This window comes from Mycetomoellerius zeteki, unplaced genomic scaffold (genome assembly GCF_001594055.1).
Source record: "Mycetomoellerius zeteki isolate Tzet28-1 unplaced genomic scaffold, Tzet1.0 scaffold504, whole genome shotgun sequence".
In the NCBI taxonomy this organism is placed as follows: Eukaryota; Metazoa; Arthropoda; class Insecta; order Hymenoptera; family Formicidae; genus Mycetomoellerius; species Mycetomoellerius zeteki.
Genome location: NW_017257506.1, coordinates 214,589 through 226,840, shown reverse-complemented (window position 1 = coordinate 226,840; position 12,252 = coordinate 214,589). Strand labels below are relative to the sequence as shown.

At 31.8% G+C, this 12,252-nt stretch overlaps 2 protein-coding genes across 2 annotated transcripts; one reads left to right on the top strand and one right to left on the bottom strand.

Moving 5' to 3' along the window:
• Window positions 1-252: 252 nt before the first annotated feature.
• Pbp95 (proximal sequence element A Pbp95) lies at window positions 253-4,900 on the top strand. The gene is made up of 3 exons (XM_018455686.1): window positions 253-412; window positions 1,668-1,846; window positions 1,924-4,900. Exon 3 carries the CDS (start codon window positions 1,969-1,971, stop codon window positions 4,831-4,833), a length of 2,865 nt encoding a protein of 954 aa, XP_018311188.1. The 5' UTR covers window positions 253-412; window positions 1,668-1,846; window positions 1,924-1,968; the 3' UTR covers window positions 4,834-4,900.
• Window positions 4,901-5,718: 818 nt separating this feature from the next.
• On the bottom strand, window positions 5,719-12,014 carry LOC108727543 (lipase maturation factor 2). Its single transcript, XM_018455697.1, is given in 11 exon segments — window positions 5,719-6,226; window positions 6,228-6,263; window positions 7,063-7,279; window positions 7,407-7,647; window positions 7,766-7,977; window positions 8,060-8,309; window positions 9,084-9,262; window positions 9,369-9,553; window positions 10,356-10,457; window positions 10,923-11,106; window positions 11,711-12,014. Coding segments are annotated over 11 exon segments (1,914 nt in total). The 5' UTR covers window positions 11,805-12,014; the 3' UTR covers window positions 5,719-6,012.
• Window positions 12,015-12,252: the final 238 nt, after the last annotated feature.

Sequence of the window (12,252 nt, the reverse complement as noted above, 5' to 3'; positions counted from 1 at the left end):
ATATTTAACTTTGCTAATTTCATGTATAGTAGCTTTTAGCGATTTTTAACAACGAGCGATATCCAATGATAACTCTGTTATGCGTCATTACGTGCAAAAAATAGAACTTTTATTGGATATCGCTCGTCGCTCATCGTCCAGTGCAATTCAGTGTGCAGTAGGCATTAGTTTGGCAATGAAAAAAAATAAACCTATGAAAAAACGAAGCCGACAATCAAACGACGTCTGCTATACCTGCGCCGTTTGTGTGCGCACGAATATATAGTTGTTTATAGCCTCGCAAATGTTCGCGAGTAAATAATCACGAATAACGACCAGCAACGCTCCGCTTCAGAAAACAGTGAGATATTTGCCCTCAGAGAGATGGTTTTTCGTTGAAAAGGGCAGAAGAAAGGGATTCGCGCTTCTAGCTGTGAGTAGACTAGAGTTGACAAATATGGATGAAAGCGATTGCTAACAACGCGATTCTGAGATCTCGATTGACAACTATCGTACATTACATTTTATCAGTTATCGCATGACATACGAACTTTCTGGGTACACCGCTATTAATTTGGCTAACTTGACGTCATTCGCTCAATCGAGACACAAGTTCGATTTTTATTAAATTCTATTATAATATTCCGTTATAGAATTTGATTACGTTACGCTAGATTAGTGCATATATTAAAAATTGCTGTACATTAAATTAGCAAAACTAAATTATAAAGGTGTATAAATATCATAAATAAATTAAATGTCCACTGACGATATTGGATGCTTTTCCCACAAGAAGCACAAATAACACAGTGTAACACAATGAATCACTTCAGCCGTCTTTCTTCTAGACAATCTAGACAAAACATGTCCATTTCAAAATGTAGATTAACTTTAATCTCGATTTAACTTACTTTTCATCTTTTCCTTATTTTTTTAGAACAGGATAAAAAGTATAAGTTAAACCAAGATTAAAGTTAATCTACATGGGTAGAAGTGGACAACAATTGACAGTCGACATAGGATGCTTTCCATTTGGTAATACAAGTCGACATGAGTTGACACGTGTATCGTTCTGTTTTTGTTATTTATGGAATGTCAAGAAAGATAAAACGACATTTGTATCAACTTGTGTCACAAATCATCACAAATGGAATGCATCCATAAATGTTGTTCTATTCTTCTTGCATTCAATATATAACAGAAATGAAATACACTTGTATCCACCTAATGTTTGCTTAACATTGATAAATAATAAAGAATAATGGATGTTTTCCAGTAAGAGACACAGATGACATAATAGGCCTGTTTTTTTTTTTTACTGAACTTTTGCACCAGTTCATCTTTCTTCTTTTTCTCTCCAGAATGAAAGAAGAAAAATGAACTGATCCAAAGTTCAGCCAAAAAAAACAGGCCTATTATAACAATAAATCTTTATTGTTATATTCATCCTTGTTATCAATGTTAAACAAAGATGAAATAATTCACTGTAAAGTGTAAGTGACTACATTATGCCATTGCAGATATTTTATATAAAGCATTTTTTAAGCAAATATCTGTAACAATTTAGATATTTTATATAAAGCAGCCTTTAATGTGCACTAATCTGAGTGACAGTTCATCATTAGGCGACATATTATATCATCAATTTTTAGTGTTTAAGTTTGTAAACATCAATTTTTATTTCACAGTGCAAGAGAAATATGGGAAAACATTGTTTACCTTTGTTTGCCATACAAGTACAAGATTTTATTTCGATTAATAATATCATATCCAGCGTTATTGTTTTATTACTCCATATTGCATGAGAGGATTTTCTGAGGACTCCAGCTTTTTTTTTTGCACATTTGGTTGCAGGAACCATCGATATGTAAGTTTTGTTTACTTCCTTCGTTTACCAAATCTCTAATCAGATACATTGTGTATAATTTGATTTATTTGCCACAGTAATCGCACAAGAGGCAGACAAGAAGTCATATACCTTCATTCACTATGAGCGAATTTGACGATTTGGACCTATTGGATATCCAAGCTGATATTCAGGCTCTTGATGAAGCTTTAGCCTTGTCTGCGAAAAAAAAATCCCAGCAATATGTTAGCTGTAATCAACAATCTGACGTTTCATCGAATGTCGGCGCTGAGGACGATGATGACCATGTCAACTATCTCCATGCGAATCAGGAAATTGAAAATTCTCTAAACGCTTACGAGATTAATACAAGATTGATCTCAGGTTTGACGATAGCTAAGAAGAAATTGACTACTCTGTTGGAAGAGTGTGAGCAGAAGCTAAGGCTACTGGATGAGAAGTTGATGAAATCCACGGATGAATCGAGCTCAAATTCCAAATTGGCAATCAGCAATGCCGGTATACCATACTTCAAGGACAAGGATTATTTCAGTGCTCCCAAGAATATTGATACTAAGCGAAAGGAAGCTGCTAGTGAGGTGTTTCTTTTGAATTTGAAAAAGCCGAGCCGCTGGTCAGGAAAAGACAGAGAAATACTTTTAAATGCCATAAACAATCAAGCTATTGAATCTGTACTGTCTAGAGGAGTCAACAAAGAAATTGACGAGTCGATATCTGATCAAATTAAGAAAACTAAATTAGTAATTCCTAGAAATTTTAACGAGATAGTGGGCCCGTTGGGTGCGAAAGAATTCGATTGGCACAAGATTTCTGTTATGGATTTCGATAATAAACATTCACCAGGCGAATGCAGGGCTATGTGGAATGTCTACCTACATCCTGCTTTCAGGAAAAGTGAATGGACAAATGCAGAAGATAAGAAACTGTTGAAATGTATCAGAGAATATAAATGTCAAGATTGGGATGCTATTGCACAAAAATTAGACACAAACCGTAGCGCGTATCAATGTTTTATCAGATATAATACTATCAAAAAAGTACCGTTAGCTGGACAATTCTGGACCAGGCAGGAGGACAAACATCTTACAAAAGTTATAAATACAATCAAGATCGGAGATTACATTTCTTGGTCCGACGTTGCTAATCATTTTCGGCACAGAACCAAGCAACAAATTTACGTACGGTGGACGTATAGGAAAGCACCGCATTTGAGAAAAGGTAGATTCACTCATCAGGAAACATTGACTCTCCTGAAAGCGATGCAGAAGTATGGCACGGACTTCTCTAAAATTTCAAGCACCGTAATGCCACATCGAACTTCGGTACAACTCCAAGAACGTTACCAAACGGTGGTGTCCAATATCAATAATCGGTACAATGTTTGGACACTCAACGATGATATAATGTTAATTAATCTACAGTTGCAGTACAGTAATGATTGGTCCGGAATATCCAAGCATTTTTCTGATAAAACAAGAACACAAGTAAGACATCGATACATCGCATTACTAAAATATATAGCGAAGGGTATCAGTCTTGAAACTATACCTAGACGACCCCTTACAATTCCCAATAGAAGAAATTTTATTAATAAAAAATCATCCAATAAAGCATCAAAAATACATATTAGAAATGTAATATTTGAGATGCCTGTTGTAAATATTTTTGATATTCAGTTAAGATTGTATGAAGCTTTTTGTTTTCCACTTTCAATTAAACCTAATAGTTCTGAAGAACTTTACGACATTGAACAGCTTAGGCGTGATACTAAAAAATTACACTACACATTGAATTTATTAAACGCCAATCTTGATATTCCAGATGATTTTCTGAATTATGTGCAGTTGAATAACAAAGAGAAACAACTTTTGGTTTCTTTAAAAGAATATTTAAACGTAAAACATGTACAGAATAATGACCTAATAGAAAAATATAGCATACGAATGTTCGGTTGTGCTGTAGAAGTTAATGAAGGGGACTTTTTTATACCACCACTTCCATTTGATGGACATGTAAAGCTCAGAAAAATAATTAAAAATCAAAAGAACACGTCTATAAACTATAATTTAGGCATTAATGAAAAATTTCTTATTGATGTACCTGCAGATTTCTCTATGACTCCCTCTGTATTTCCTTTTGTTGGTATTGAGGAAGAAATTCAGTTTCACAAATTTGGTCAGTTCTTAACAAGTGATTACCACAATTTTTTAGAGCAAAATTTAGATTTATATAAATCAATAAAATGTATCTTTTCTTTTGCTAAAACACAGATTTCAAAAGAGACTTTATTAGAACACAATAAACTGAATGTGAATTCAGAGACAAGTTCGGAAGATTGCAAACAAGTGGAATTAAATAAGTTAAAGGAAGCTGGTAGATCAGAAGTAAGTTTGGAAGCTTACGAACAATTGGAATTAAACAAGTTTAATAAGGAAACTATTACTGTCAAAGAAGACAAAGAAGATGAAGATGTAAATATGGGTAATATAATTTCGCCAAATCAAGCGACTTTAATAGGTATGAAGAACTTGTTTCTTTGGAAATTACTGTACGATTATCAACACGAATCTCATGTACGATGTGAATGGATGGCATCATTTGGAAATGAATCAAAATCAGAAGGTATTGCGACAAATTCTGAATTTACGGGAATGGAGAGTACCGAATACCAGCTGCTGCGAGCTCGCCTACGGCAATTATTTGAACTTCCAATAGGTTTGTCGAACACTATACTGGAAGTGCAAGGGCCAGAAGCGATATTTTTAAAAGATAAGCAGACTCGTCGAATTATTTCAAGAAAAAGAAAGTTTGAAGACGATGTGTGTGAAAATACAGAGATAAATCCTTTGAAACTAAATAAAAGAAATGACTCAAACGTTTCGGCTGATAGCAATTCTCAACTCAATTTGAACATTACGTCGGGAAACCATTCTAGAATGCGTAGCTGTAAAATAGTTAAGAAAAAATTTAAAATCACTAGAAAATAACGCATAATTCTGGATATCATTCAAATCAGCATGGAAATACTTGTAGGAAGCATTAAAGTTTTATTTATCTCCAAACATGATACATTCTTTTTAGCTTACATTTCCTTTTATATTAAAGTAAATGGGCGTAGAAAAAAAGACTAGCTTTAATTTATTACAAATATAATCTTCTGAAAATAATTCATAATGTATTACATAACTGTGATAATTAACAATAGTGATCTGAAAAATTTAGTACATATGTACGTGTACACAATCTAAATACATATGCATGCGCATGTTACAAATACATTTATCTAGTATAATTATAAGTAAGATATAAAATTACATTTATAAATTGTAGGAAGGCCATAAGAGTGGCTACTGACAAAGTAGTAGTTTTTTAAACAAATTTATATTTATCGAAACCTATTTATAGTCTATGTAAATAATATCGAGAGATATATAATATTTGTAAATTGTATATAATATTTGTAATTGCAATGAGTTACATAAGAAAATGTTTTATATTAAAGTATCTTTTTTTCTCGTTTCTTATTTTTATCATAATGATTATATTTTCTTTTGTTTCATTACAAGTATTCAATAATATTTTTCTTAAAACCATCGAAACTAATGCTATAACAAGTATGATGTATAATATATAATAAATTTATAAAACGTATGAAACGAGATCTTCGATTTATACATACATACATACAACATATATGTATATGTATTGAATATTACAAATCATATCACATACTTTTTGTAATAAGTAAATACAATGAAATACAAATTATTAACAATGTAAATGGGATATACATATAATATATTTGGAACATACTCGTTCATCGGATATATCAAATCTTTTAATAAATTCTTTATGTAAAATGAAATGCCTTTCCTTATTCTCTTCTTATGAGTATTTACCTTAGTAGATTTATATTTAATGTATTATTATTATACACGACATAATAGTTAATATTGTCTAACAAAGGTCTATTAGATGGAAGGAAGAAATGCAGACGTATATCTTACATGCAAAAAAGTACCTTGTGACTCTAAGTTTACACTGCAAATAATTCTCACTTAGCTGATGTGTGCATATTTTACAGCTTGCAGTTTATATTTTGTTAATATTTTTATTCAACATCTTGTAACTTATTAAGTTTTTATAATGATTATCGCTCAATATCATTATTTCTTTTTTGATACTGAATTGCTGTAACCTGTTAGAATTATTGCGTAACCAGCTGTGAAAACGCCCCACAATATTAGACTTGGTTCTACTTTACTGACCAAAGATCTAAGATTGTCCAAAATCAGTTTGAATGGTTCATTTGTGACCTTAAAACCTGGCTTCTCTTGAAGAATCTTCATTTTTGTTAGATATTCAATAAGTGGAGAGTGACTTTGTTTCCCTAGTCCACCAAGCATGAGTATTCGATCTGTGTAAGAATAATGGAATTAAACTATACTGTATTGGTCTATAAATTCAAGGTATGGTCAAAGTCTCATTGTGAATACTTTGAAGTATTTGATTGACCAATCAGAAGAAAAAATAATCAAAGAATCTTTCAAAGCGTTTATAGCATCATGTTGACCGTACTCTCAATCACATGTAATCGCATATGTTTGACGTACGTGTTTTACCATATATATATTAGATTATAAATTCATTCTCATGTAATTGAACACATTTGAAGTGAACATGCGTTCGTAAGTAGATTTTATATATATATATACACACATACACATTTATATATACAGGGTGTTTCATTTTAAGTGATATATGGTCGATTATATAGAGCTTGAAAATTATACCGCCGGCGTTATCCATGTATCTCATCTGTTAATTGGCCGAATCAGTAATCGGTCTTGCCTTATAACTTAACAAGTACTTAACGAAAAGTAACTTTATTATAGTGTTTTGGAAAGCTCTCGAGATAAGCTACAATATGTAATAAAAAATAGGGATTTCCATTAAAAAAAAAACATTAATGACCTTGACCTGATTTTGACGAGGTCACTCAAGGTCAAGTTCAAATTTCCATTATGTGCCCCCTTCAAGCCATGCAACTTTCGTTCGAAAAATTTTTTAATAAAATCATCGATTTGCGAGATAATCGACCGTATCACTTAAAATGAAACATTCTATATGTATATATATATAATTATATATTATATATATGCATTTATTTATTTATTTATACAGGGTAACACATACATATATATGAATGTACTCACGTTTGGCTCCACGGTGTATAATGGTAATGATAAAGACTAGCTCTAACATATTTCGGTGGTCTATCTCGGAATGGATTTTCAACAGTATTCATTAGAGCCAGTACCTCGGGCTGTCCACTCAATAAACGATAGGCTAATGACATTAACCATGGATTTTGATGATATGTACCTAAAGCAGCAAACCACATTTGCCAATCAAGACGAGGTTGATAGGGTGCTGAAAAAAGAAATATTGTTAAGAATTCTTCATCTTTTACAATATTAAAGTTATTGATAAACTAAAATAAAAAGTATTAATATGAAAAGAAATGGTCTTGATATATTAATATGTGAAAATATCTTACCAACAAATGGTAATGAATTGTTAACATTTCCTGGCTTATATAAAAACTCGTATTCCTTCCAGGGTCCTTCAATACTGTCGCTTCCCTCTATCACAACTTCAGGTCTGCCTTCGACTCCTGTCATACGACGGAATAGTCCGTAACTGTTTATTATATGAAGATGATCCACTTTTGAATGTAACCGAGTCAGTTGATCAATCGATGTCGAATTGAATATTTTAGACAAAGAGGAATATGGTACCTGCGAGCATTTATCTCATACTTTATATATATATAATAACAAGCTGCACGTGTGCCATAGCGTTGAACTCTCAGTAATTATAAATTTAAGCATGCTTAAAGCTACCTGATATACTTACAACGCTTATAGCAAAAATATAGGCTATAGAAATTCCGTAGAGAAGTGCAAATACTGTTGCTGTTAATTTATCATTTAGTTGATGCATTTCTTTTGTATAAAATATAGAAATAATCGTCGAAACTAGCGTTAATGCAAAGGATGCTAGAGCGAAATACATCGAAAATACCACTACGTGATAGAGAATGTAACCAAATTCCCGCTGTGTAAATGCTACAAAAAAAGTGCGATTGTGATCAATAATATTTGCTAGGACTAAATTATAATCATTTATCAATAAAATAGTGATACGTACTGATATTAGATTCAATGGTCCAGTTGTCCATTATCTTAAGATCATAGTAAATATATGTCCCATACATTACTCCTCCATAAATCAATATAGTTATTAGTGTAGAAAGATAATTCCTAATACGAGATTTATTATTTTTAGATTTTCGTTTGGAAAAGAATTGATCATCCAGTAAGGATATGCATAAACAAATCGTAAGGAAGTTAAAGAAATTGTAGTTTCCAGTAGCAATAATACAGATTTGTAGGAACACCTATAACAACAACATTAAGTATCATAATTTTTTAAAATTAAAAATCAATTAATTAATTAATCGACATAATTCTATAGATATTTCTATCAATATAAAAAGTTTTAGTATTCGGACAGATACTATGGATTTTTTATTATTGGACACTATTACATACTTAATTAATTTAAAGGTAACAATCTAACTTTATCTTACTATCACAGTTTCCGTATATGATTTTATTAATTGACATTAATTGTTCATATTTTTATAATAATGTACACATTGTTCTCTCCGTTCTTATAGACTTTGATTTGATACTTGTAATCGCGATACTTCTATAACGAATATTTTACACATAATGATTTTGTCAAAGGAGCCTTTTATTTTGATATCCAATGACACGCGCTACATCAACTTGGACATAATATCTGCTTCATAACGACAGAATGCTGTCTTATGATCAGTACACATCTATTAGAAGTCTGTACATATATTTTTTTATTTCTTTATCGACCAGTTTTAAACCGTTCTATATTTTAAATATATATATACTTATTATTTTGTAATTATAACATTGAGAATGACCGGATCAGGCTCGAAATGCCGTTTTTATGTTGTATTATTGTTTTTGGCTCTTTAATTATATTATATATATTTTTAATTTAAATATTATTTTCTTATAGTTTGTAGCCCTTCTTAACATTTCTATTATTAATTTATATTAATTGAACCATATTACACGATGTATTTCTATAGATATTCTTGTTGTAGCCTATTATAGACAATTTTACATACCTGCAAATAAAATGCTATTATTCTGACTTTTCTGTTTGGGAAGAAAAATAACAATGGTACAGCAAGCTCGATAACGTTTGTAGCAACGGTAAATAATCGAAGCAACCACATTGGCAAATGATGCGCATACCATGCCAGAGCAGTTGGTATACATTGCGATTCGAAATGGATATTTAATGCTACAAAATAAAAAATAAATATGTAACACCCAATTATAATGTATAAGTATATATAATATGTATACATTACTTTTACGCGCATTAGATTCTGTAAAAATAATTTTACCATCTAACTTCCACCAGACTGGACAACCTGAAGTAAGTTTCACCACTCCACTAGAAAACATAAGGCGGTAAAGCAACCAACGCACAGCCCAGAGTGTCACGTAATCGCTTGGGTTCCCGCGGTAAGCATACCATACCGGTGCCACAAACATACATAGAAAACCAACTTCCAGTAATAGAACATCCCTGTAAGTCAAATGTGTACTTAATTATCAAGCAATTAAATTATACAGGGTGTTTAAAAAAAGATGATAGAAAGTGATACCAAACTTTAGGAATATGTAGTACTCGTGAAAACAAACCGAAAAGTCTTAATAAGCAGAACTCCAAAAACTATTTATTTCCTAGATATAAAGCAAAAAATCTATTCATTTCAACATACAATTCGGCAAGTTTTCTCATTAAAAATCGAACGTGTTCAAAGATTTCAGATTTATTTCGTATATGTTGACAACAGTATTCAATTTTTTGTGTCAAAACCAGACATTGTCAACAATACGCGGGCGTATTGTTAATATTGACTGAACGGAGAATTGAAAAGTATCAACAAGCAACGAGCTTAGAAGGTAAAGGACGAATGTACTACTTATGGAGTATTGCTTATTAAGATTTTTCGGTTTGTTTTTATAAGTACTACATATTTTTATAGTTTGATATCACCTTTTTTCAACACCCTCTGTATAATAATAATCTATTATTCTATTCTCACAAGGTAGACAATATTAAATTGATCGAGAAATGTTCAACACAAACAAGCGAAAAAGGCTATGTTTATGCAAAGCAGGTCTTAGTGAATACAATTTTTGTGAATAAATTCTTTAAATAGACACAATTAGTAATACATATCTTATAGGTAATTACTTCTCAATTATAGTACAAAGGAACATGTATTCACAAACATATGTTAGAGATTTATTAGGATGTTGAACATTTCGTGGTCAATTTTCGCTTAATATTGCCTATTTATATAAAAGATCATGGAACTCACCATTGAAAGAACATAAATGTTTGACCGATCTGGTACAAAGAATAATACAAAGACCACAGTCCCGCAAATACTGGCGCGATGCAAAATTTCTGCGAAACGAATCTGCAATCAAATGTCATTTTATTAATAACTTCTCTATGACTTTACAATGATAATTACAATATTTATAATTATGAAATACAATTAATAAATTATAAGACTTACTTCTGGACAGATTGTATTTTGCAAATATTTCAACACACATTAAAGGTATTCTTTTGATTAATCTCTAATAATGAATTCGATCACACTGAATTAGAGCATATCAAAAAGACTACTTTATATAAAATATCTATGAAATGCAGTGAGATAGTAAAATCAACTTCAATATAATGAAATAATGCATTCTAATAGTGTGACATCATTATTAGATACTTAATTATTTAAAAAATATATAAATATATATATATTTGTATATCTTTACATTTAATTTTGCTAATTTCATGTAGATATAGCAGTTTTTAATATGCATTAATCTAGTGTAACGCAAGTGACCGCACTATAATTTGCTATAATTTTCAAGTATACCCTGCAAAAGAAAGAATAGCTCCGAGAAGAGACAGCACGTCCAGCATGTAATCAACGTTTAAACCCAGATATGGTGCGAACCACAAGAACGTCGGTTTTTGTTTCATTTTATTCAATAATGTTGCGCGAGCTTTAAGATCCAATTGCGTCCTGGCTGGTAGAATTCCATTGTCACCATATAATCCTGTTTTACATATTATTAATTAATACATTACATAATTATTACATTGCAATATCGTATTCTAAATCTGTCAAAAATGGGATTTACATAAAATCTATTTTTTATTTTTTGAACACTCTGTATTTAAAGTAAAATATACAAATGTTAGAACTTTTGGAAAGCAAAAAAAGTTCTTACGCAGAATTTAAAAAAAAAAACAAACTATATAATTTATCTCAATTTATTCTAAAATAAATTTTATATTCTTTATATTCCTGAATTAAACACTCAAGATTACAATTGCGATTCACAATAATGTAGGCGTTAAAATTCCGTTACGCAACATAACGAAGAAGGCGTAATCGCTCGAAATATCGGAATACGAGCGAAGGACTATTATCTTTCAGAGTACCGTATACAAGCGTCCGCGCTAATCGACGACTGTCATTTTCTTACATGGAACAAAGAATCAAGCCATATCAAGCGTTCTTCGAATGTTTAACGCAAAGTGTTTAGCGCTAAACATTCTTCGGGGAGACGAGGAAATCCCATCCATACGGGGAGAAAAAAAAAGGCGATGTACGGTCGGCGTCGGTGGTAGCCTCAGCCGAGAGATGCAGTGCCTCACCTGGAATCTGCACGTAGAAGCTGAGGAACGCGAACAGATATGTAATGCAAATCCCGCGCAGGAACAAGTTACGGGTGTAACGTAATTGCGCCATAGTCGCTATTGTAAGTTTTATGTGACAAATTCTGCATTTAATGCGCGAGAATCACGCGCGATCGAACGCTCGAAGCACGACCGCACACTGCCGCCGGGTCAAATGCGACGCATGCACGCACACAACTACGCGAAACGACCATGGAACACAAGCACGAGTGGCACGCACCGATGCGTCGCGCAGTCGGTGAGACGCAACGAAACTCGGTAAACTACGCAAACGGCAAACTACGCTTCTACGTTGACGGTTCGTCATTCGAAACTGCGAATGCGTCTGTTGGACAGCGAGGTATTCGGCGCGCTTATTGATTGTCGGATTGACTTGAATTTTTGAACAGTAAATATTTTATTATTATATATATATATTAGTATATTAATATATATATTATATATTATTGTATTATTATTACTATTATTATTATATTAATAATATTGATTTATTATATTTG